Source organism: Hyperolius riggenbachi, chromosome 3 (assembly GCF_040937935.1).
Source record: "Hyperolius riggenbachi isolate aHypRig1 chromosome 3, aHypRig1.pri, whole genome shotgun sequence".
Taxonomy (NCBI): Eukaryota; Metazoa; Chordata; class Amphibia; order Anura; family Hyperoliidae; genus Hyperolius; species Hyperolius riggenbachi.
This window is the reverse complement of record NC_090648.1, coordinates 55,244,367-55,272,349: the sequence shown is the minus strand read 5'-3', so window position 1 is coordinate 55,272,349 and position 27,983 is coordinate 55,244,367. Positions and strand designations below refer to the sequence as shown.

The following is a 27,983-nucleotide window of genomic DNA, read 5'->3' as shown; positions in this document are numbered from 1 at the left end:
CTTTGGCCAGGGATCGCTGTACAGCTGCAATATGGCTGTATGAATATCCCTGGCATTTTGTTCCTATTTTCCCAATTTTTTTTTTTATGTTTAGAGTGTGGGAATTTTTTTTTCTTAAATTATGTGGGGTCCCCCCTCCTGAAACTTTTTAACCCCTTGTCCCCCATGCAGGCTGGGATAGCCAGAATGTGGAGCTCCGACCGATTGGGACTTCACACCCTGTTATACCAGCTGCAAAAAAGGTCCCCTAATGCCGATTTTTGTTCCGGGGTATATGTTGGGGGGCCCCCCAGGTTTATTTTGCCCTGGGGCCCCATTGTTGCTTAAACCGGCCCTGGCGGAGCCCCACACAGTCCGGGCTCTACATTCTGCCTAACCCAGCCTGCATGTGTGACGAGGGCCTTGGGAGGGGGGACCCCACACTGTCCTTTTTATTAAGAAATGTATCATAATGTGCATAAAGAACTCATAAAAAGTGCACATTGAAGTGCAGCACAACAAAATGTAATTTACCTGCATTTAAAAACTATTTAAAAAGTGGGACATTTTTGCCATTGATTCCCCTCTGCCATGCCACTGCCCAGGTTTGTGGACATTTTGGATACCTTGTTAAAAGGAATTGTGGCTGCAAATATACCACGAAGGTTTTAGACGTCACCTACCATTAAAGTCTATGGGGTCCTCCGAAATGTTCAGTCTGCAAACTTTTGCGCGCAATTTAAAAAAAAATATTTAAAATGTATTGTTTTTCTCTCTTTTTTTAAATCATATTCCCCCTGTTGACTCAGACATACATAGCAAATCTGGTGACAATAGCATGTAGAGAGGCTTGACGTGGACCTGAACTCTTACACAGGACAGAAGGAAAACGTAGAGAAATGCAACTTGTATGTATTTAGAGAGTTTAGCCTGTTTTAATTGCCTCTCATTTGTGTCTAATCACAAGTTGTAATTTGATCTCTCCCCTGTGTCACATGACTGCCACGGCAGAGGTGGCAGATAAGCTCATTTGAAAGCACAGGATGTTAACAATATGTCTGCTTCTATGAATCAGGAAGTATAAACAGTGTAGATTTATTTTAGGATTTGTATCAGCTGTAACAAAGAAATGTTTTTTGTTTAACGGTTACCGTATTATGTTGTGTATCGTTTAGAGCAGAGAGGACGTTCTGAGTTTAGGTCCGCTAAAGCCTAAATTCAATTCATTGAGATACAATATTGCTCTATTTTTTAAATGTGTTTTCCCCTTTTGAATTTTAAAAATCAATTTTCTCAAACGATAAGGTATTTCTCCAAGTTCCCTGGGTTATTGGTATACCAATATTTTGGTGTTGTGTCAAAATACTGAAAATGTTGTGGAAATGGCTTAAAGTGAACCTAAAGCGAGAGAGATATAGAGGCTGCCATGTATATTTCCTTTTAAACAATGCACATAGCCTGGCTGTCCTGCTGATCCTCTGCCTTTAATACTTTTAGCTATAGACTCTGAACAAGCATGCAGATCAGGAGCTCTGACTGAAGTCTGACTGGATTAGCTGCATGCTTGTTTCAGGTGTGTGATTCAAAATACTATTGCAGCCAAAGAGATCAGCAGGATAGCCAGGCAACTGGTATTTCTTAAAAGGAAATAAATATGGAAAAAGGGAACCTTAACTGAGAGGGATATGGATGTTTCCTTTTAAACAATCCACGTGCTTGTCAGTCCTGCTGATGTCTTTGGCTGCTATAGTGGCTGAATCACACACCTGAAACAAGCATGCAGCTAATCCAGTCTGACTTCAGTCAGAGCACCTGATCTGCATGCTTGTTGAGGGGCTGTGGCTAAACGTATTAGAGACACAGGATCAGCAGGAGAGTCAGGCAACTGGTGTTATTTTACAAGGAAAAATCCATACCCTTCTCAGTTTAGGTTCCCTTTAAAGCGGACCTGAACTCAGAACTTCCTCTCTGCTCTAAAAGATACAGCATAATAACCTTTAAAGAAAAACATTTCTTTGTTATAGCTGATACAAATCCCGAAAAAAAAATTCTGCACTGTTTCTATTTACTGCTTTCATGGAAGCAGACATATTGTTAGCATCCTGTGCTTTCAAATGAGCTTATCTGCCATGGCAGTTAGGTGACACAAAGGAGAGATCAAATCCCAACTTGTGATTAGTCACACATGAGGGTGACTTAGACAGGCTAAACTCTCTAAATTCATACAGGGTGCATTTCTCTATGTTTTCCTTTTGTCCTGTGCAAGGGTTCAGGCCCACTTTAAAGTTCGCCAACCCCCCCTCCCCCCCAGCGCCCCCCCCCCCCCCCCAAAACAAAAGAAAAAAAACAGGAAACTGGTATGGGCAGTTGCACATTGACATGCAATGGATGAAAAGTTCCCTATGGATGTGCAATGCAGAAGATATTGAGCATTGCTATTTAATGGAAATGTTATATTTATTAAATGCATTACAAATGGTAGGCAGTCTTATGACTTTGAGGCCGGCTTCAGACTGTGTATTGGTGGCAGCATTGTGGTGTGGCCCGGGGTCTGCACCGCACCACCAAAAACAGGCCTTCGGGGATTACCACGTATGTGGTATGTATGTGGTAATCCCCTTTTGGCCAGGATCCTGAAAAGGAAGTAACGCTCGCTTGCGGTCAGTTCCTGTTTTGGAGATACGGAAGTGCACGGAAGTGTATTGTAAAAATACGCTTCTGCGCATGCTCGCCACAATGTTGCCCTGCGTCGCCATGACTTCCGGTCCGACCCAGACCGCCGCAGGAGCCGTGCAGTAATGTAGGTATGGCCGTGCGGTAGATCATCGACTTCCGGCGCTCCGCATTGCATGGGATGCTGTATGAAAGCACTCACAGGCTTTCATTAGCACGGCGGTGAGGTGTGGTAAAATGACCCACCCACCGCACCAGTGAGAAAGGGCCCTAAGGGAGAAATCAAACTTGTTTCCGCAGCCGATTTCCCACAAGCATTTTGTCGCATAATATATGGGTCTTGTGTGTGTTTTTGTTTTTGTTTTTTTTCCCCAGCAGCCAGTAATTTCAATGAGGAATCGCATGGGGAAAAGGAGTGCAGACTGTATTCTTTTTAATATTTTCTTTTTTTTGTAACACTATGCAGAATTAGAGTTGGGCCGAACGGTTCGCCGGCGAACGTGGTTCGCGCGAACGTAGGTGGTTCGCGTGCGGGTACCGCACGCGAACCTTTTGCGGAAGAAGTTCGGTTCGCCCCATAATGCACTGAGGGTCAACTTTGACCCTCCACATCACAGTCAGCAGGCCCAGTGTAGCCAATTAGGCTACACTAGCCCCTGGAGCCCCACCCCCCCTTATATAAGGCAGGCAGCGGCGGCCATTACGGCCACTCGTGTGCCTGCATTAGTGAGAGTAGGGCGAGCTGCTGCAGTCTCTCATATAGGGAAAGATTAGTTAGGCTTAACTTCTTCCTGGCTGCATACCTGTTCTGTTCAGTGAGCCCTCAGCCCACTGCATACCTGTACTGTGATCCTGCCACTGCATACCTGTTCAGTGATCCTGCCACTGCATACCTGTTCAGTGATCCTGCCACTGCATACCTATTCTGTTCAGTGAGCCCTCAGCCCACTGCATACCTGTACTGTGATCCTGCCACTCCATACCTGTTCAGTGATCCTGCCACTGCATACCTGTTCTGTTCAGTGAGCCCTCAGCCCACTGCATACCTGTACTGTGATCCTGCCACTGCATACCTGTTCAGTGATCCTGCCACTGCATACCTGTTTAGTGATCCTGCCACTGCATACCTGTTCTGTTCAGTGAGCCCTCAGCCCACTGCATACCTGTTCTGTGAACCCGCCACTGTATACCTGTTCTGTTCAGTGGACCCGCCACTGTATACCTGTTCAGTGAACCCGCCACTGTATACCTGTTCTGTTCAGTGGACCCGCCACTGTATACCTGTTCTGTTCAGTGGACCCGCCACTGTATACCTGTTCTGTGAACCCGCCACTGTATACCTGTTCTGTTCAGTGGACCCGCCACTGTATACCTGTTCTGTTCAGTGGACCCGCCACTGTATACCTGTTTAGTGAACACGCCACTGCATACCTATTGTGTTCAGTGATCCTGCCACTGCATACCTGTTCTGTGAACCCGCCACTGTATACCTGTTCTGTTCAGTGGACCCGCCACTGTATACCTGTTCTGTGAACCCGCCACTGTATACCTGTTCTGTTCAGTGGACCCGCCACTGTATACCTGTTCTGTTCAGTGGACCCGCCACTGTATACCTGTTCTGTGAACCCGCCACTGTATACCTGTTCTGTTCAGTGGACCCGCCACTGTATACCTGTTCTGTGAACCCGCCACTGTATACCTGTTCTGTTCAGTGGACCCGCCACTGTATACCTGTTCTGTTCAGTGGACCCGCCACTGTATACCTGTTCTGTTCAGTGGACCCGCCACTGTATACCTGTTTAGTGAACACGCCACTGTATACCTGTTCTGTTCAGTGGACCCACCACTGTATACCTGTTCTGTTCAGTGGACCCGCCACTGTATACCTGTTCTGTTCAGTGGACCCGCCACTGTATACCTGTTCTGTTCAGTGGACCCGCCACTGTATACCTGTTCTGTGAACCCGCCACTGTATACCTGTTCTGTTCAGTGGACCCGCCACTGTATACCTGTTCTGTGAACCCGCCACTGTATACCTGTTCTGTTCAGTGGACCCGCCACTGTATACCTGTTCTGTTCAGTGGACCCGCCACTGTATACCTGTTCTGTTCAGTGGACCCGCCACTGTATACCTGTTTAGTGAACACGCCACTGCATACCTATTGTGTTCAGTGATCCTGCCACTGCATACCTGTTCTGTGAACCCGCCACTGTATACCTGTTCTGTTCAGTGGACCCGCCACTGTATACCTGTTCTGTTCAGTGGACCCGCCACTGTATACCTGTTCTGTTCAGTGGACCCGCCACTGTATACCTGTTTAGTGAACACGCCACTGCATACCTGTTCTGTTCAGTGATCCTGCCACTGCATACCTGTTCTGTGAACCCGCCACTGTATACCTGTTCTGTTCAGTGGACCCGCCACTGTATACCTGTTCTGTGAACCCGCCACTGTATACCTGTTCTGTTCAGTGGACCCGCCACTGTATACCTGTTCTGTTCAGTGGACCCGCCACTGTATACCTGTTCTGTTCAGTGGACCCGCCACTGTATACCTGTTTAGTGAACACGCCACTGCATACCTATTGTGTTCAGTGATCCTGCCACTGCATACCTGTTCTGTGAACCCGCCACTGTATACCTGTTCTGTTCAGTGGACCCGCCACTGTATACCTGTTCTGTTCAGTGGACCCGCCACTGTATACCTTTTCTGTTCAGTGGACCCGCCACTGTATACCTGTTTAGTGAACACGCCACTGCATACCTATTGTGTTCAGTGATCCTGCCACTGCATACCTGTTCTGTGAACCCGCCACTGTATACCTGTTCTGTTCAGTGGACCCGCCACTGTATACCTGTTCTGTTCAGTGGACCCGCCACTGTATACCTGTTCTGTTCAGTGGACCCGCCACTGTATACCTGTTCTGTTCAGTGGACCCGCCACTGTATACCTGTTTAGTGAACACGCCACTGCATACCTATTGTGTTCAGTGATCCTGCCACTGCATACCTGTTCTGTGAACCCGCCACTGTATACCTGTTCTGTTCAGTGAACCCACCGCATCAGTGCGCATACCTGTGCAGTTAAGTGAACCCACCTACCTACGTGAGTGCACGCAGTGTGATATACCACTCCGTGCATACCCAATATGGACAAAACAGGTAGAGGAAGAGGAAGAGGTAGTGGCAGAGGCAGAGGAAGGCCACCCGGCAGGTCTGCGCGAGGTCGTGTAAATGTAATTTCGTGTGGACCTGGCCCACAGTACAGTGCTCGGAAGAAGGCACGTCCCATCACCTCCCAAGATTGTCAGGACGTGGTTGAGTATTTAGCGACACAGAACACCTCATCTTGCTCAGCCACCAGCGCTACTACTAGCACCACTTCCGCTGCATTTGACACTTCGCAAGAATTATTTAGTGTTGAAATCACTGATGCACAGCCATTGTTGTTACAGCCAGATGAATTTTCACCAGCTAATATGTCTGAGTTACGCGGCAACACTATGGATGTAACGTGTCAGGAGGATGAAGGACCTACTGATGGTGCAAGTTTGGATTTGTCTGAGGCAAGCGAAGCTGGGCAGGATGACTACGATGATGACGGTAATAGGGATCCTCTGTATGTTCCCAATAGAGGAGATGAAGAGGGGGACAGTTCAGAGGGGGAGTCAGAGAGTAGTAGGAGGAGAGAAGTTGCTGAAAGAAGCTGGGGCAGCTCTTCGTCAGAAACAGCTGGTGGCAGAGTCCGGCACCATGTATCGCCACCTATGCACAGCCAGCCAACTTGCCCTTCAGCATCAGCTGCTGAGGTCCCCATAGTGCCCACATCCCAGGGTGGCTCAGCGGTGTGGAAATTTTTTAATGTGTGTGCCTCAGATCGGACCAAAGCCATCTGTTCGCTCTGCCAACAAAAATTGAGCCGTGGAAAGGCCAACACTCACGTAGGGACAAGTGCCTTACGAAGGCACCTGGAGAAAAGGCACAAACAGCAATGGGATGGCCACCTGAGCAAAAGCAGCAGCAGCACACAAAAGAAAAGTCACCCTCCTTCTCCTCTTCCTCCTTCAGGTGCATCATCTGCTTCTGCCGCTTTCTCCTTTGCACCTTCACAGGCACCCTCCTCCACTCCGCCTCTGCCCTTGAGCGGTTCCTGCTCCTCTGCCCACAGCAGCAGTCAGGTGTCCGTGAAGGAAATGTTTGAGCGGAAGAAGCCACTTTTGGCCAGTCACCCCCTTGCCCGGCGTCTGACAGCTGGCGTGGCGGAACTGTTAGCTCGCCAGCTGTTACCATACCGGCTGGTGGACTCTGAGGCCTTCCGTAAATTTGTGGCCATCGGAACACCGCAGTGGAAGATGCCAGGCCGCACTTATTTTTCGAGAAAGGCCATACCCCAACTGCACCGTGAAGTTGAGAGGCAAGTGGTGTCATCTCTTGCGAAGAGCGTTGGGTCAAGGGTACACCTGACCACGGATGGCTGGTCTGCCAAGCACGGGCAGGGCCGCTACATTACCTACACAGCCCATTGGGTGAACCTGGTGGTGAACGATGGCAAGCAGAAAGCGGCGGACCAAATTGTGACACCTCCACGGCTTGCAGGCAGGCCTCCTGCCACCTCCTCTCCTCCTGCTACATGCTCTTCGCTGTCCTCCTCCTCCTCCTTGGCTGAGTGGCAGTTCTCCTCTCCAGTGAGCTACACAGCCCCAGCTCCGCAGGGCCTATGCTGCATGCCAGGTACGACGGTGTCACGCCATCTTAGACATGGCTTGTCTCAAAGCGGAGAGTCACACTGGAGCAGCTCTCCTGGCTGCTCTTAAGAAACAGGTGGATGAGTGGCTGACCCCGCACCACCTGGAGATAGGCAACGTGGTGTGCGACAACGGCAGCAATCTGCTTGCCGCTTTGCATATGGGGAAGCTGACACACATACCCTGCATGGCACATGTCATGAATCTAGTGGTTCAAAGATTTGTGGCAAAGTACCCTGGCTTAGCGGATGTCCTGAAGCAGGCCAGGAAGTTCTGTGGGCATTTGAGGCGCTCTTACACAGCCATGGCACGATTTGCAGAAATTCAGCGTAAAAACAACATGCCGGTGAGACGCCTCATTTGCGATAGCCCCACTCGCTGGAACTCGACCCTGCTCATGTTCTCCCGCCTGCTAGAACAGAAGAAAGCCGTCACCCAGTACCTCTACAACTGGAGTAGAACGAAAAAGTCTGGGAAGATGGGGATGTTCTGGCCCGACAACTGGACACTGATGAAAAATGCATGCAGGCTCATGCGGCCGTTTGAGGAGGTGACCAACCTGGTGAGCCGCAGTGAGGGCACCATCAGCGACTTAATTCCCTACGCGTACTTCTTGGAGCGTGCTGTGCGTAGAGTGGCGGATGAAGCTGCGAATGAGCGTGACCAGGAACCGTTACGGCAGGAACAGGCATGGGACCAATTTTCATCAGACCCAGCTGTTTCCTCAACACCTCAGCACAGAGGGGGGAGGAGGAGGAAGAAGAGAGGTCGTGTGCAGAAGACGAGTCAGACTCAGAGGATGATGAGCAAGGTGTTTCTTTGGGGGAGGAGGAGGAGGAGGGGACAGCGGCAGGAGAACAACCGCAGCAGGCGTCGCAGGGGGCTTGTGCTGCTCAACCTTCCCGTGGTATTGTTCGCGGCTGGGGGGAGGAGGTTGACTTACCTGACGTCACTGAGGAAGAGCAAGAGGAGATGGAGGGTACTGGATCCGACTTTGTGCAGATGTCGTCTTTTATGCTGTCCTGCCTGTTGAGGGACCCCCGTATAAAAAACCTCAAGGGGAATGAGCTGTACTGGGTGGCCACACTACTAGACCCTCGGTACAGGCACAAAGTGGCGGACCTGTTACCAACTCACCGGAAGGTGGAAAGGATGCAGCACATGCAGAACCAGCTGTCAACTATGCTTTACAATGCCTTTAAGGGTGATGTGACGGCACAACGCCAGCAAGGTACCACTGCCACTAATCCTCCTCCCGTGTCCACGCAGTCAAAGACAGGACGCTCCAGCGATCTCATGGTGATGTCGGACATGCGGACGTTCTTTAGTCCAACGCCTCGCCATAGCCCTTCCGGATCCACCCTCCACCAACGCCTCGACCGGCAGGTAGCCGACTACCTGGCCTTAAGTGTGGATGTAGACACTGCTGTGAACAGCGATGAGGAACCCTTGAACTACTGGGTGCGCAGGCTTGACCTGTGGCCAGAGCTGTCCCAATTTGCCATCCAACTTCTCTCCTGCCCTGCCGCAAGCGTCCTCTCAGAAAGGACCTTCAGCGCAGCTGGAGGCATTGTCACAGAGAAGAGAAGTCGCCTAAGTCACAAAAGTGTTAAGTACCTCACCTTTATCAAAATGAATGAGGCATGGATCCCGGAGGGCTGCTGCCCGCCCCAAGACTAAGTCAGTCCCCGCACACACAGCATCTCTGCCTGCACGCCGTGTGACTGGCTGCCTGGCCTGCCCCAAAAAGACTAAGTCGCTCCCAGTCCCTCCACACAGCATGTCTGCCTGCAGGCCGCTTCACTACCTTCTCCCCCACCACCAACAGGGTCCGGGACTCCAGGCGGATTGCTGAATTTTTTAGGCCGCTGTAATAATTTTTATGGTGCGTGTACATGACTGCCTAATTTTTCTGGCTGCACTGAGGGCAGCTGCAACAACAAAAGAAAAGGCATGTACATGCGCCCATTCCCCTTCGTGATCATTACCTTGCCGTGGTGAAGGGGCTTGCGTATCACAATGAAGCAATGACCGGCGCCTAGATGAGTGTCTCGGGGGGCACACAAAAGATAATAAGGTCGTTGCTTCATTGTGGTCAGACCAAATTTGATCAGCTGGACAGTCACTGTTCTGTCATTCAGCTACATCAGCCAGGCCGACCATATGGGCTGTAAAGCCACCAAAACCTGCACTCTCGCCATGGTGCGCACCAGTCCAGCACGGCCGTCACTAGTACAAACAGCTGTTTGCGGTGCGTTACACGGTGAGTTTGGTGTGTCAGTGTGAAGCAGTACCTTAATTACACTACCTGATTGATGTATACACATGCAAGATGTTTTAAAGCACTTTAGGCCTGTCATTTAGCATTCAATGTGATTTCTGCCCTTAAAACGCTGCTTTGCGTCAAATCCAGATTTTTCCCGGGGACTTTTGGCGTGTATCCCACTCCGCCATGCCCCCCTCCAGGTGTTAGACCCCTTGAAACATCTTTTCCATCACTTTTGTGGCCAGCATAATTATTTTTTTTTTTCAAAGTTCGCATCCCCATTGAAGTCTATTGCGGTTCGCGAACTTTAACGCGAACCGAACGTTCCGCGAAAGTTCGCGAACCGAACGTTCCGCGAAAGTTCGCGAACCCGGTTCGCGAACCTAAAATCGGAGGTTCGGCCCAACTCTATGCAGAATCTCAGATGCCTCCTGAAAACACAGCGGTCCAATAGAAAATCATTACATCATGCGATGCGTTTTTGCATTGAGGCAAAAGACTGCCAAACTGCACTTGTCAGTTTGGCAGCCTTTTTGGACAAGCCCATCTCCTCATGGGGAATTCTCAGATATTTAGTTACTGAACTGCAGTTTCTCAGTCTAGCTGCCAAAATTTTGTGTACAAACGAGCAGGGAGGGTGGCCAAGATTTTTGTATGGATCCTTTCCAAGGGAGTGCTTTCATAAAGAATCAGGCCTGGAACCCACTAGACAGTTTTTTTTTTGTTTTTTTTAGCGTTTAAGGAGCGCTTTCAGTCGCTAGCATTTTCCCTAAACACTCTACCAATGTAAAGGGATGTGACAGATTCCATGCAGTATTTCGGGAGTGTATCCATTCTAATGTAGGAGCAGGGAAATCGCTCCCAAAATCGCTTGCAAAACACTATAACAAATTGCTAGCGATTTTGTTTTTAGTGGGTTCCAAGCCTAAAGCTGATACTGATAATCCCCCATGAGAAGATGGACTTCTCTAAAATCTGTCATATCTGTCAGCTTACCTACTGTAAGTGACAGCAACATAAAAACAAATTATTGTACATTTTACTCTGGGAGAAATGTACATTGTATTTTATATGTAGGTATTTTACATTTTACAATGTTTCACCATTGGTGCGCCATTTAAAGTGAACCCAAGGTGAGAGGTACATGGAGGCTGCCATATTTATTTCCTTTTAACCACTTAAAGGGACACTTAAGTCTCTGGAAAAAAATGAGTTTTACTCACCTGGGGCTTCCAGCAGCCCCCTGCAGCTGTATTGTGCCCACGCAGACTCCATCGGATGCTCCTGGCCCCGCCGGCAGCCACTTCCGGCGACAGGGGCTGACAGTTTGGGAACGCGAGTGATTATTCGCGTTCCCGGCCACAATAGCGCCCTCTATGCTGCTATAGCATATAGCAGCATAGAGGGCGCTATTGTGTGCCTGGCTACCTCTAATGGAGGCACCTATACCTACCAGGTGAGTAAAGGCCCATACACACGTCGGATTTTTCCGAACGACGGGTCGTTTGAACGTCCCGTCGTTCAGTCGTCCGCACGCCAAATCGGGCGTGTGTACAGACTGTCGTTCGGGTGATAAGACTGGTTTTGAGCGATCCGCCATTTTTTTCCAGACACTTAAGTGTCCCTTTAAAGTGGAACTGTCCTTAAAATTTGACACTGTAAAAATATCTGATGTGTTGCTTAATACTGGTTTAATTAATAAAAATGTATGTTTGCTGTAATATACCTGTCAGATGTCCTGATTTCTGTTACTGCTTTCTAGTGCAGTGTGTGCAGCCATATGTTGGTTGGCAAGTTTACAGTGTCATCCAGTTGATTTCTACTTCCTCCAGCCCCTCCTTCCTCAAGCAGCTCCTTTCTCCAATCACATGCAAATTAGCCTGTGGTAGTGTACAGTTACAGTGATATCTGGCTGTGCCTGTGTATGTAATGTCTGCTGTGTTTTCCAGCCTGTCATTTTTCTGCTCTGTATTATTGTCTATCCTCTGTCAGCTTTATACTCTGCTTTTGTGTGTGCTCTGCTGCCAGTGTGATTTTTACACTGTAATCTGCCCTTGGCAGTGCGAGGTTTCATTGTCCATTGAGATCTGTTACCTGCCCATACACCACAGGCCAATTCCCGATACAAAATCTCTTAGGAAAACACATTCAATCATGTCGGCAGATTTGACCAGCAAAGACGTTCAATCGTGTCGGCAGATTTGACCAGCAAAGACGTTCAATCGTGTTGGCAGATTTGACCAGCAAAGACGTTCAATCGTGTCGGCAGATTTGACCAGCAAAGACGTTCAATCGTGTCGGCAGATTTGACCAGCAAAGACGTTCAATCGTGTCGGCAGATTTGACCAGCAAATGTGTTCAATTGTGTCGGCAGATTTGAACAGCAAAGACGTTCAATCGTGTCAGCAGATTTGACTAGCAAAGACGTTCAATCGTGTCGGCAGATTTGACCAGCAAAGACGTTCAATCGTGTCGGCAGATTTGACCAGCAAATGTGTTCAATTGTGTCGGCAGATTTGACCAGCAAAGACGTTCAATCGTGTCGGCAGATTTGACCAGCAAAGACGTTCAATCGTGTCGGCAGATTTAAACAGCAAAGACGTTCAATCGTGTCGGCAGATTTGACCAGCAAATGTGTTCAATCGTGTCGGCAGATTTGACCAGCAAATGTGTTCAATTGTGTCGGCAGATTTGACCAGCAAAGACGTTCAATCGTGTCAGCAGATTTGACCAGAATGGCAGCCAGTCCCGTGTGCTGTTCTGTGTCAACCCCCCCCCCCCCCCCAGCAGAGCAGGAGCCAGTGTGGATGTCCTCCAACAAATACCCCCCCACAGCCCACAGCGGGAGCAGATTCACTCACCTCTGTACACAAACATACACACATGCTCTGTACGTGCACACACACACGCCCTGTACACATACATACATACATACATACATGCTCTATGTACATACATACACACATGCTCTGTACACATACATCATACATACACACATGCTCTGTACACACACACACATGCCCTGTACACATACATACCACACATGCTCTGTACGCGCATACACACACACGCCCTGTACACATACATACATACACACACACATGTTCTATGTACATATATACGCACATGCTTTGTACACATACATACACATCATACATACATACATACACACATGCTCTGTACACACACACACATGCTCTGTACACACACACACACATGCCCTGTACACATACATACATACACACATGCTCTGTACACATACATACACATCATACATACATACACACACACACACACACACACACACACACGCTCTATGTACATACATACACACATGCTCTGTACACATACATACACACATGCTCTGTACACATACATACACACATGCCCTGTACACACACACACACACACACACACACACTCTCTCTATCACAAACATACATACATACACACATACATATACACACTGCATCCACACACAAACACAGCACCTCTCTCTCCTATAGCAGCAGTCAGGACTCAGCAGCATTTCTTGTCATCCACCTCTCTCCTTTTCTCTCCAGCATCTTCAGTCTGTCTTCAGTCTCCCGGAGGAAGGGGGGCGGAGACTGACATTCCTCTTCACACTGAGTGTATCAGCGTGTAATCAGCTCCGGGGAAGCAGAGAGCTCACACAGGAGGGAGGGGAGAACAGGCTGTAAACAGCCCAAAACAAAGTATCCCAGTGTACTGTGCGCCTGCCGGAATGTAACAACTTAAGTGCCGCGGCAATGAACGTCATAGAGGGGAGGGGGAATTGATGTATGTTATATTATAGAGTTTATTGAAATATTTGTTGCCATATATATTAATGTTTTTGCCTACAGTTTTAAACAAGGTTTGCAATGGTTTATTTTGATATTCAGAGGTCAGGTCCACTTTAAGCCCTTGGTCATTTTCACTTTATGCATCCGAGCAATGTTCACCTCCCATTCATTAGCCTATAACTTTATCACTACTTATCACAATGAACTGATCTATATTTTGTTTTTTCCGACACCAATTAGGCTTTCTTTGGGTGGTATTTTGCTGAGAGCTACCTTACTGTAAATGCATTTTAACAGTAAGAATAAGAAAAAAAAACTGAAAAAATTCATTATTTCTCAGTTTTTGGTTATTATAGTTTTAAAATAATACATGCCTCCATAATTAAAACCCATGTATTGTATTTGCCCATTTGTCCCGGGTATAACACCGTTTAAATTATGTCCCTATCACAATGTATGGCGACAATATTTTATTTGGAAATAAAAGAGAATTTTTTTCCCGTTTTGCATCCATCACTATTTACAAGCTTATAAAAAAGAAAAAAAAATAGAAATATTTCATCTTTACATAGATATTTAAAAAGTTTAGACCCTTAGGTAAATATTTATGTGTTTTTGTTTTTTTATTGTAATGGTTTTTTTTTATTATTATTAAACATTTTATGTGGGTATTTTTGGGAGGGTGGGATGTAAATAGTATTTGTTTGGAGTAAATATGTGTATTTGTATTTTTTTTTTTTTTACATTTAGATGTAGTTTTACTTTTTGGCCACAAGATGGCAACTTGAGTTAGTTTACATGACGTCACTCTAAGCGCAACATGTACGCTTGAAGGGACATAGGAGTCAGAAAAAGCGAAGCTTCCGAGAGAAGCTGTCGCTTTTTCTGCGGGGGAGAGGAATCCGTGATCGGGCACCCGCACCATGGCCCGATTCATTGATTCCTGGGCTAACGATCCGCGGCTGGGAGCACGCGTCGGTCACGGGAGCGCGCGGGAGCGCACATGTCCCTCCTTGACGTAGAACTACGTCAAGGAGGACAAAGTGGTTAAACAATACCACTTTTCTGGCAGCCCTGTTGATTTATTTGGCTGCAGCAGTGTCTGAATTATTTTTTTTTTGCAGGGGGGCCTACTAAGTCAAGTTACACTCCTGCTTAAAGAGACTCTGTAACAAAATTTTCAGCCTTATTTCTTCTATCCTATAAGTTCCTATACATGTTCTAATGTGGTCTGGATTACTGCCTTTTCTATTTGCACTGTCTCTGCAATATATCTAATCTTCTATATCTAATCTTCCTTTGTCAAAGCTTTGTCGAGCCAGGGAGGAATGCACTGCTTCTGCTGTAATAGGGAGAAGTTATGCATGCCCTCTCCACGTCCCCCTGCAGGATCTGTGTGTGTGCTTTGTTTATTCCTTTACAGACAGGTCTCTGCTCACAGCCAGCCTGTCTGTGACCTTGTGAACAGCTGTGAGTACAGAAAGATCAGTTTAAAGCCCAGACAAGCAGCTAAGGCAACAAGTGGTAGAAACATTACAGCAGTCAAGTCTCATTTGAGATGAGCCTCTGCAAACAGTGTGCTTAAAAACAAGAAGAGAATCGAGAGCCCAATATGGTGCAGTATTGTCAGGTAAAATGAAGAGTTCAATACAATTTTATGTATATATATATACTCACAAACACGGGTTACCCATAGGCAACCACTTTAAATGCAGGTGGGGAGTATTAGGACCTGACCCCACTCAGGTTAAGAAGTCGCTCTCTGTAGATAGTAGATGGGGATGCCCTCTGCAAACAGGCACTTGCTCTGATTATGTATTTCCTGTTTGGCGGCCATCTTCATTGTTTACAAAAACAATGAATAAAACTGTGATTTTATCACCAAGAAAGCAGCGGGGAGCGGCAAAAATGTCACAGAGGGGGCTAGGAGAAGACAACAAACAGGCTGGTACTTTTATTTATGTAAGATTTTCACAGTACACATTCTCTTTAAAAGGAAATAAATATGGCAGCCTCCATATACCTCTCACCTCGAGTTCACGTTAAATAATGACAAAGAAAATATTAACACTGAATTGATGATGCTGCAGTGTCTTGCAATGGTGTTTCTAATATGACTTTTATCATTTGGACTCCATATTTGCTGTTGTCTGTATTCTGTAAATAAAATATCAGAATTATTTTTCTCCTGATAGGTGAAGACAGGAGATCCCACACTGACCAGTGACCTGCAAGCCCAAAGCACCATAACTGCTGCTGCCTACAGATCAAAAAGTAGAAATTATCTACATGTTAGCATAACAGGAGAAGGAAAGAGAGTGGGGGACATGGCTAGGATCTCCCTTGGCATCCGGAATGATGACTCAGCCGTCCAGAGCCAGATCACCCATTTTAACTATGTGGTAAGGATGCCTGTCCTAGACTCCTAGTCCTAGATTGTTGTCAGTTGTATTAATCTTCCTCCTGTGGCAACTACAATATGACCTTATGTAAAGTAGTTTTTCCTTGTGTTTTATTACTGCATTTTCATATAACTGTAATTATAAAATAAAAAGGTTGCATTTATCATAGCTCCCAACTGTCCCTCTTTTGGAGCGACAGTCCCTCTTTGGCCTCTTTGGGAACCAAATCTCTCTGTCCCTCTTCACCCTCATGTGTCCCTCTTTCAGGACTCATATATGGATCTATGTAAATACATGTATTTTATCTACTGAAAAAATGTGTTGACTCTTACAGTGTAACTGTCGGGCATAAAATCAAAACAGTTGAGATAATAAGCTTCAGAAGACAGAGCTCTCTACTTAAAAGTCGTGGAGCTCAATGGTGGTTTTGCATAGATAACTGGAGTTTCTTAACTCTTCCTGTACTAGAAACTATATTAGACTTATGGCTCTGCTCCTACGGTAATATTTTATTTCTTAGCTGTACTACACATACAAATCATTATATCATTTTTTTTTTGCTCCAGTGTCTCTTAAAGAGACTCTGTAACAACAAAAACCTCCCCTGGGGGGTACTCACCTCGGGTGGGGGAAGCCTCCGGATCCTAATGAGGCTTCCCACGACGTCCTCTGTCCCACGGGGGTCTCGCCGCAGCCCTCCGAACAGCCGGCGACTGTGCCGACTGTCAGTTCAATATTTACCTTTGCTGGCTCCAGCGGGGGCACTGTGGCGACTTTTGGCACGGAAATAGACGGAAATACCCGATCTCCGTCGGGTCCGCTCTACTGCGCAGGCGCCGGAAACTTGCGCCTGCGCAGTAGAGCAGACCCGACGGCGATCGGGTATTTCCGCCTACTTCGGCGCCGAGAGGCATCAGAGCGCCTGCGCAGGAGCCAGGAAGGTAAATATTGCGTCACGGCTGTACGGAGGGCTACAGCGAGACCCCCGAGGGACGCAGGACGGCGTGGGAAGCCTCATTAGGATCCTGAGGCTTCCCCCACCCGAGGTGAGTACCCCCCAGGGGACGTTTTGTCGTTACAGTTCCTCTTTAAATTTAGTCCCATGCTTTAAATTGATATATTTCTTAATTTCAAATGTTAACATGAAGGAAAATGAACTAGGATAGAGAGGACCAGTGTGCTTTGAATTATACATACTTATAATTATTATACAATTTATACAAACATAACATAATATATACAAACATAATTGTATTTTGATATATTTATGGTATGTGTGAATAGGGGTGTGGCAGGGGTGTGGCTTATGTGTTCTTTCTTATTTCAAAAAGTTAGGAGGTATGCATTTTTAAGGAGGATTTTTAACCAGCAGCACAGAAGGTAGGTGGAGAAGCTTTCTTTCATACAACACCTTTACCAGCCTACCCATAATAATCCTCACAGCAGGTGGGCATTGTGAAACGGCCCTTAACCACTTCACAACTGAGGGGTTTTACCCCTGAAACACCAGAGCAATTTTCACCTTTCAGCGCTCCTTCCATTCATTCGTCTTTAACTTATTATTACATATCGCAATGAAATGAACTATATCTTGTTTTTTTCGCCACCAATTGGGCTTTCTTTAGGTGGGACATTATGCCAAGAATTATTTTATTCTAAATGTATTTTAATGGGAAAATAGGAAAAAATATGGGGAAATAATCAGTATTTTTCAGTTTTCGGCCATTATAGTTTTAAATAATGCATGCTACTGTAATTAAAATCCATGAAATGTATTTGCCCATTTGTCCCGGTAATTACACCATTTAAATTATGTCCCTATCACAATGTTTGGCGCCAATATTTTATTTGGAAATAAAGGTGCATTTTTTTCAGTTTTGCGTACATCCCTAATTACAAGCCCAAAGTTTATAAAGTAACAGTGTTATACCCTCTTGACATATTGACATAAATATTTAAAAAGTTCAGTCCCTAAGGTAACTATTTATGTATTTTTTGTATTGTAATTTTTTTTTTTTTATTACAAAAAAAAAAAAAATTGGGGAATGTGGGAGGTAATGAGTTAATTTATAGTGTAAAACTATGTATTGTATATGAAAAATGCTTTTGGGTGTAGTTTTACTATTTGGCCACAAGATGACCACAGTACTTTTTTGTTTATGCGACCTGTAAGCGTCGGAAGGACGCTTACAGGAAGTTCAGTGAGGCTGGGAAACTTTTTTTTTTTCACAATGATCGCACTGCTTCTCATAGAAGCAGCCGATCATTGCTGGGGAGCTTAGATCAATGAACGGGAAAGTTTTTCCCCATTCATTGATCTCTGGGTGAACGGCCAGCGGCGTGCACGAGTGCGGGAGCGCAAGCACAAGCGAGCGGGAGCGCGGACAGTGGCGGTAGCGGCAGGAGGTGCAGATCTCTACGCCCCTGGTGGGGAAGGGGTAGAAAAAGGGGCGTAGATATCCGCACCTGCGGTGGTAAAGTGGTTATTTATTTACATGCGGCAGTGATTGAAATCTATGCCATTTTTTGTCCTGTTATTCATGCCAGGACATAGCTTTCAATCACACTTGTTGCGCAGACCCACCTCTTACGCCGTTCTCACTGCTCTGTTGTTACACTGACAGCAGAGCTCTGTATCTCCATCCGCAGCAGATTTCATTGGCTCCTAACCCCGTGATTACTGTGAGCCAATCAAAGTGATTACTCTACAAGTTTTGACAAAAAAAGGTCCCTAGTCCTTAAAGTTTACCTGAAACGAAAGGAGAGAAAGTTTTATACATAGCTGGGGCTTCCTCCAGTCCCATCCATGCAGATCGCTCCCTCGAAGCCGTCCAAAGCCTCCTGGATCCTCCGATAATGGCCCCGTTTATCTTCAGACAGTCGAGGCCAGTTGGCACAGTTGCAGAGCAGCCAAGCACGCTTCCCCATCTCACTCCCGCGGGTGGGAGTGTCTTGGTACTGCGCAGGTGCAGAATGCTCCCGGCAACAGGAGTGCGGTAGGGTGGGTGGGTACAGCCAGGCCGCATAGCTCCCAATTGTCCCTCTTTTGGAGGGACTGTCCCTCTTTGGGAACTCAATCCCTCCGTCCCTCCTTCTTCCTCATTTGTCCCTCTTTTACAACTCATATACAAATTCATGCATTCAAGCAGACAACCCCTGCCCAGCATTAGGACAACCCCTACCCACACACAAGTTCTAAACAGGGGTGTAGCAATAGGGGTTGCTGAGGTAGCGACCGCATCGGTGCCCTTGGGCTAGAGGGGCCCCGAAGGGCCCTTCCTTAACCACAGTATTAGCTCTCTATTGGACCTGTGTTGGTAATAATCACTTCTATAGATGCTTTGAATAGTGGTAATCATTAACAAGCTGCTCTCCATCCCCTTCTTGCACCTCTGACACTATAGTTGCCATTGGCAGGTTTTTGTGTGCACCATCGATTGGTAAATATCCCATCAACATTTTTAGTTATCCCATATACATGGTACAAGGCTTGATGAAATAGAGAGTTCCCATTTTCTTTCTTTCCTCCACCGGGATCACCCAAATTAAAACAGACTCGCCAGATGAATCTGACCACTATTAGGCTGGTCAAATATGCACACGTCCAGGGAGCCTCAGTGCCTCAGGGTTGTGGTACTTTTGCCACTTTAGTTAATGAAGCATTGAATCTTCAAGCTTGGCAATCTTGCTTTGCATTGCCTCAAAGAACAAGCCTCATATAGCGTAATTCCGTTAAAAAACAATATCTTTATTAAAAAAGTTTCACTCACATGAGGTAGACTTTAGTTCAGGCACAGAGTTTTCATACGGGCTCTCCCCCGTGGCCTATGCAGGGTCTGGCAGCATAAGTTTCCTCTCCTATAGATGTAAATATAGCGCGTCCTCCTCACTTGTAGTCTCCGCAATTCCCAGTGCGTCCAGCCTCCGCCCGATCTATTTCGTCACTGTCTCATGACTCATCAGGTGCCTGAACCATAGGCGGACTGGCCTGGGGGGACGGGTGGCAATTTCCCCCCGGGCCGCCTCCTCATTAATCAATTAGGGCCAAAGTCGGGTTACTGTAGTGAGGGAACTCAGCCCGGGAACTCAGCCACGCCCACAGCTCACTCTTACCAGCCCAGGCTGTCCTGTTGGTGCAGCCAGAGACTGCAGGGCTTTGTATTGGCTCCCTTTTCTCTTGTCCTTCTCCTCCATTGGCTGCAGTGCTGTGTGCTGGTGATGCACTTGTTAACTCCACCCAGCAACTTTCTAGAGCCAATCAGCCGAATCAGAGAGACTGCAGACTAGAGATGGGAAGTTCGGATCTTTTCAATGATCCGGATGATTCGAATCGGATCATTGAAGAGATCCGGATCTTTGATCCGAATCTCGGATCATTTTACTACAGGAAGCATTCGGGGGTGAAATGAACAGCAGGACAGGTCTGTGGACAGGAGAAGGGGAGGGAGTGGACACACAGAGAAGGGGAGAAGATGGACAGAGGGCAGGGAGTGGACAGAGAAGGGAGGAGGGACAAGCAGAGAGCAGAAATGTTTGCACGTAATACCCACATGCTGAAGTCATATGCTTTACATATATTTCACCTATATGTTCATCTGTACACTTTGAAAGAAAAGGTCGCACAGTGAAATAAAGCATTCCCAGAAGATAAGTGCAGCTGTTTAGTGCCGAGTGCAGGAGGATTATATTGCCTTTCAATCACACTGTCTGCAAAGTTACTGAGCTGTGCTGAGCCAAAAGCTTCCCATGTGATCACTGTGCAGCACTGCGGAACAGCCAGCCTATAATGGGCAGCAGTTATAGCCAGTATGTGTGCTCTACACATATCTGGCAGTGGCACCCATGTCCCCTCTCTCTCATCTACCTGTCTCCCTGCAAGGCTGCCTCCCATCCAACAGAGCGATCCCTGCTTCCAGGACCCCGCTGCCCGCTGAGAGGGGGCGTGTCTCTCCTGGCCCCGCCCCTTTTACGATCCGAATCGTTCATTTTGATGATTCGGATGATCGACTCATAAAATAGATTCGGATCAAAGATCCGAATCGTTCATGATCCGGACAACACTACTGCAGACTACGAAGAGCAGCTGCCTGAATGTGTGCGATGAGCCCAGGTCAGCCCTCTGAAAGTCATGGAAGAAGTGTGTGTGTATATCACAGGGTGCCTGGGCTGCTGCAGACACATGGATGTGACAGGCAAAATGCATAGCAATGTCATCTTGCACAGCAGAAGACACACAGACTGTTCAGCTGGCTTTCAGTCTGAGTGTCTCTGCATGAACTGCTGACCCTGCCTGCACCTTGCTTCCACTCGTGCTGGGCTTCCTCCCCCATAGATAAGGAATGGACAAACGTCTGGTCACTGGCACCTGGCAAGGCTGCATGTGAGGAGACAAGAGAGCTGGAGGTGATGTGCTGACCACAATAGAAACGATCACCCCACCTCTCCATCTGATTGCCATGACACCAGTAAAAGCGAGCAGATAAATTCTATAGAAGCCAGGAGCAGCTAGCCCTGAAGTAATAATAATGAAAACTATGGGAGGTTTTTTATTATTATTATTATTGTGAGGGGAGCTGCCAAAGCCAAGTGACAGACAGACGCAAACTCTTATGGCTGAATCAGGCTAAAGAAAAAAAAAAGCTTTACTAATCCGGGGCTTCCTCCAGCCCTTGGCAGCCGTCCTGTGCCCTTGCCGCAGCTCCCGGTCTACTCACAGGTCCAGGTCTACTCACACGTGGGCTTTAGTGTTCTGCGCAGGCATAGCAGCTCTGTGCCTGCGCAAAACACTAGAGACCACGTGAGAGTGATTTACAGCGGTGCTCGTGCAGGCGCAGTGGATGCCGACCTAGCAAGGTCAGCATCTGCACCGGAGGGGACCTGGAGCTGCAGCGAGGGCACAGGACGGCTGCCAGGGGCTGGAGGAAGCCCCGGATTAGTAAAGCTTTTTTTTTTTTTGTAGCCTGATGATTCCTTTAACACATATAGATGAAGTACTGATGCAGCAGTCAGTTATTATTTATATAGTGCTAATATCTTCTGCAGCGCTGTACAGAGTATATTGTCTTTTCACTTAACTGTTCCTCAGAGGAGCTCACAATCTAATCCTACCATAGTCATAGTGTATGGCGCTTTGAGTCCACCCGGTGAAAAGCGCGATATAAATGTTCTGTGTTTGTTTGTTTATATCGTGTAGTGTATGTATCATAGTCTAGGGCCAATTTAGGAGGAAGCTAATTAACTTATCTGTATATTTTTGGGATGAGGGGGGAAACTGGAGTGCCCAGAGGAAACCCACGCAGACACGAGGAGAATATACAAACTCCATGCAGATAGTGCCCTGGCTAGGATTCAAACCGGGGCACAGGCGAGAGAGCTGACCACTACGCCACCATGCTGCCTGGTTGCAATGTAAAGCAAGTATAAAGTGAAGTGAAGAAAAAAATTACTCACCTGTGCAGAGGGGTGGTTCAGGAATTAATACATACCACACACAGCACATACATTTTCAATAATCTGAAACATTATATTACCGTATTTGATATAGTGCAGCACTTTAGGCTGTAGACCTACCGCCGCTTCTGCCCTGCCCCCAATCAACCTAGATTTTCCGTCCTGTCTGACACTTTCAATTGTGGTTTTTTTTGTCAAAATTAATTGGACATTTTTGGTAATCAAATAAAAAAATCGATGTATTTATGGGCACATTAAAGCACATCAGAGCTCAAACATATTGTTTTAGAATATGATATATATTTGCGTACAATACGGCTTTGTTCACATAAATCGCAAGCGGGATCGCAAACATTGAGCGTTTTTGTGCTGATTTTTTTCAAGCGATACCTGACATTTTCTGAGCGTTGGGCGCTTTTGTGTAAGTGCTTTTGTATGCGCTTTTGATGAGCGATTGAGATATTTCATTTCATGATGCCAGTGAACTCTTTGACCTGGGGAAGAATAAATACAATGTATTTATTCTTAAAAGCGCTTGGGAAATCGCTATGCATAGCGCTTTTTCAAGCGCTTAGCAATTTCCCTATACTTTCCATTAAGCCAAAGTGCTCAAATGGTACAGGCAGCGCTTTTGGAAGCGTATCACAATCGAACCGCTCATATGTGAACACTCTCATAGGGAATCATTGCACAAGTACTTTTAGGGCGATTTCTAAATTCTCCACCGCTTAAAAAAATATGCAAACGATCATAGTGTAAACAACCCCTTAATAGGGCTGCTAAGACAGGGCCTCTAGGCTATGTTTTCCCCCCAGGCCAAAAGGTCCCAGTCCTCCCCTGCTTCTACAGTATGTGGATGGGTGGTGTCAGTACTGCTATTCTATATGAGGGCCGCTGATATTTAAAGGTGCAGTGGGCCACATCTGTAAGTTATACATTTTGTGTTTGGGGCCAGTAAAAAAGCCTCGGGGAGATGCATTTGGCCCATGGGTCGTAGTTTGAGGACCACTGCCCTAGACTCTTCTCAGTAAATTTCTCTCTGTAACCCCCTTTACATGTGGCTATTTCTTACGGGTCTGGCAGCCGCCAGAGCTCCGAATTACCACTACGCGTGGCGCGCATCATAGCATTGCTGCTATGGGGCGCTCAGTTTTGGCGCCTGGCTCTCAGAGCCGCGCGCCAAAATCTGCTGATCCGATTTCTTACACCTTGTATCACTTTTACCCTGTGACTCACTACCCACCCTGTGACTCACTACTCACCATGTGATTCACTACCCACCATGTGATTCACTACCCACCATGTGATTCACTACCCACCATGTGACTCACTACCCACCATGCGGTTCACTACCCACCATGCGACTCACTACCCACCATGCGGCTCACTACCCACCATGCGGCTAACTACCCACCCTGCGGCTCACTACCCACTGTGCGGCTCACTACCCACCGTGCCCACCCTGCGGCTCACTACCCACCCTGCGGCTCACTACCCACCGTGCGGCTCACTACCCACCGTGCAGCTCACTACCCACGCTGCGGCTCACTACCCGCCATGGGGCTCACTACCCACCATGCGATTCAATACCCACCATGCGGCTCACTACCCACCATGCGGCTCACTACCCGCCATGGGGCTCACTACCCGCCATGCGGCTCACTACCCGCCATGTGTAACGGCTCACTACCCACCATGTGACTCATTACCCACCATGTGGCTCACTACCCACCATGAGGCTCACTACCCACCATGTGACTCACTACCCACCATGTGACTCACTACCCATCATGTGACTCACTACCCATCTAGTGACTCACTACCCATCTAGTGACTCACTACCCACCATGTGGCTCACTACCCACCATGTGGCTCACTACCCACCATGTGGCTCACTACCCACCATGTAGCTCACTACCCACCATGTGACTCACTACCCATCATGTGACTCACTACCCTCCATGCGGCTCACTACCCACCATGCGGCTCACTACCCACCATGCGGCTCACAACCACCATGCGGCTCACTACCCACCATGCGGCTCACTACCCACCATGCGGCTCACTACCCACCGTGCTCCTCACTACCCACCATGCGGCTCACTACCCACCATGTGTCACGGCTCACTACCCACCATGTGGCTCACTACCCACCATGTGACTCACTACCCACCATGTGACTCACTACCCACCCTGTGGCTCACTACCCACCATGTGACTCACTACCCACCATGTGACTCACTACCCACCATGGGGCTCACTACCCACCATGGGGCTCACTACCCACCCTGTGGCTCACTACCCACCCTGTGGCTCACTACCCACCATGTGGCTCACTACCCACCATGGGGCTCACTACCCACCATGTGTCACGGCTCACTACCCACCATGTGGCTCACTACCCACCATGTGACTCACTACCCACCCTGTGGCTCACTACCCACCCTGTGGCTCACTACCCACCCTGTGGCTCACTAGCCACCATGGGACTCACTACCCACCATGGGACTCACTACCCACCATGGGACTCACTACCCACCATGGGACTCACTACCCACCATGGGACTCACTACCCACCATGTGGCTCACTACCCACCATGTGGCTCACTACCCACCATGGGGCTCACTACCCACCATGTGTCACGGCTCACTACCCACCATGTGGCTCACTACCCACCATGTGACTCACTACCCACCCTGTGGCTCACTACCCACCCTGTGGCTCACTACCCACCCTGTGGCTCACTAGCCACCATGGGACTCACTACCCACCATGGGACTCACTACCCACCATGGGACTCACTACCCACCATGGGACTCACTACCCACCATGGGACTCACTACCCACTATGTGGCTCACTACCCACCATGTGGCTCACTACCCACCATGTGGCTCACTACCCACCATGTGGCTCACTACCCACCATGTGGCTCACTACCTACCATGTGGCTCACTACCCACCATGTGACTCACTACCCACCATGTGACTCACTACCCACCATGAGGCTCACTACCCACCATGCGACTCACTACCCACCATGCGACTCACTACCCACCATGCGACTCACTACCCACCATGCGACTCACTACCCACCATGCGACTCACTACCCACCATGCGGCTCACTACCCACCATGCGGCTCACTACCCACCATGCGGTTCACTACCCACCATGTGGCTCACTACCCACCATGTGACTCTCTCTCTCCCCTGTCACTAACAGCCCCTCTTCCCCTCCCATGGCTGTCAGTCTCTCCTGCCCTCTGTATCCCCAATGTGGCTGTGTCTCCCTCCCTATGTCACTACCCACCATATGGGTGTTATAGACATTATTTGGATCCACCCATGATCTGTTATGACCATAGCCACTTGCATGAGGCCCCCTACATTTATTATGCACAAAGGCCCTTCTGTTGGCATTGACCACCACTGCTACTGTACCCCAGTAGTCACAGTTTCATGTGGTCATTTGACGGTACGTGAGGAATCAAAACCTGTATATCAACTCAATTCCCCTCCAAGTGTGCAAAAAAATGTGATCTCATAAATTAGGAAAAAAAGAAGGTATAAATTGCTCATGTTTAGAAACATATAGAAAGTCTCAACACTTCTCCAAGGCTATTTCTGATTGCATGATGTTGGATATGTGTGCTTGCTGACTGCTGGAGTAACCAGCCAAAGATAGCACTAACCAACGCAAATGCACCCAACCTCCCATCCCCTGACCACCCACCACCCCCGCTAGTGGCTGGTTAGTGTACCAAAGTGGCTGGGTAGTGTACTGGTTAAGGGCTCTGCCTTTGACATGGGATACAAGGGTTCAAATCCTGGCTAGGGTCAGTACCTATTCAGTAAGTAGTTCTTGGGCAAGACTTCCTAACACTGCAGGGTGGCCTCTTGAGCATGCACTGAGTGGTTGCAGCTATGAAGAGCTTTGAGTCCAACAGGATAAATGCGCTAAACAAATGTTAGTAGTATTAGTACTATAGTGTGCCTGCACATAGTGCTGACAAGTCCTTGTTGCCTATCTCTTGGGAGTCCCACCACTGGAGCGAGACTGAAGGGGAGGACAAGGGAAGCCACTTTAGAATCCAGAGGCTTACATTAAACTCAAGCCGTTACGCTATAACCAACGCCCAAGTGAAACACCTGGTGCAACAGAGCCACAAACTTAGATTGCGATCTATGATGGTGCTGGGTGTAGCCCAGGGGCGTAACTAGACTTTATAAGGCCTCCCTGCAAAAATGATAGCATGGGGCCCCTTTGGTCCCCAATCTCCATGTGGTCATGTGATCGGGAGCCAGAGAATGGCAGCAGAGAGTGTTCTACTGCGAAGCAGCCTCTGGAAGCAGGAAAAAAAAAAAAAAATCACACACACTCCTGCAGATGGTTTTGTATGCGAACGGGGAGGTTATTTTGCTAATTGGCTGCACTTGCGGTTTGAGAGAGGGAGGAGGAGGACCCACACTAAGCCTCTGGGCCCCCCTGCAATGGTAGGGGTTGCAGGGGTGATTGCTACGCCCATGGGTGGGGTAGAGAGGTTGGGTCCTGGGCACTGTACACTGAATAGGGACTGTCTACAAGTTTCTGTCTACAAAACTTTGTATGATTTGTTATCAGTGGCTGCGCAGATGCAGTCATTAGCACAATTGTGCAGAGAGCAGAAAGCTTTTTCTCTTCCTGCCCATAGTTGTCAGTCTTTTAGGACTGGGAAAAAAAACTTCTCCTCCAACAGGGCCCCCTGTGGCTTCTGGGCATCCCTTGCAGGGTTTATTGTTACGTCCCTGGTGTAGCCGAAAGCAGGGACATTCAAATGAACCGATACGCCAGTGGACAATGCACTGCCTCCCGTTATTGTTTGAATTTGGGTGAAGGCTCTGATCTTTCAGTTTATGGAAGGAATTTTATTTATATGATTTTTAAACAGATAAGATGTTTGTTTTGATGAAAACATATTTAGATGAAAGCATGTAATGTAATTTACCATTGAATAGTGAACCAATCCCAGGTCTCTGGCAGGCAACTAGCAGAGACCAAGGAAACAAGAAAAAATACTGTTTTGTAAAATGAGTTTGCGGTTGGCGGTTTATAATCGCCACCATTTTCATTGTTAACTCCCTAAACATTATTTTCATTCTTACAGCCCCATTTCCCACTTACTGGCTTAAAGGGAACTTGAAGTGAGAGGTATATGGAGGCTGCCATATTTATTTACTTCTAAAATATACCAGTTGCCTGGCATCCTATTGATCTCTTTGGCAGCAGTAGTGTCTGAATAACACACCTGAATCAAGCTATTCTTGGCAGATTTTGTTAGAAACACCTGATCTGCTGCATGCTTGTTCGGGGTCTATGTCTAAAAGTATCAGAGACAAAGGATCAGCAGGGCAGCCAGGCAACTGGTATTGTTTAAAAGAAAATAAATATGGCAGACTGCGTATATATGTTATTTCTCCCGGCCTTCAGGTTCCATTTAATGCAACCTGTGCTGTGCTTGATAGGCACATATTTTCTTCTAATAGTAAATAGTAATATGACTTCCCAATCTTACCTTATCCAGGTCATTCGTGTCTACTGCAAAGCCAGGCATCATTGATACCGTTACTATGGACATGCTAGAGTCTTGAGGTCTTAGATATCTGCAAAGGATAGAACAGGACA

At 47.5% G+C, this 27,983-nt stretch overlaps 1 protein-coding gene across 1 annotated transcript in view; it reads left to right on the top strand.

Annotated features, from left to right (window-relative positions):
- The window catches only part of LOC137562618 (A.superbus venom factor 1-like), a 231,262-nt gene that overhangs the window by 47,012 nt on the left and 156,267 nt on the right, over window positions 1-27,983 (top strand). Inside the window, exon 12 of the mRNA XM_068274131.1 lies at window positions 15,665-15,871. Coding sequence (XP_068130232.1) covers window positions 15,665-15,871 — 207 coding nt within the window. The remainder of the gene's footprint in view (window positions 1-15,664; window positions 15,872-27,983) is intronic.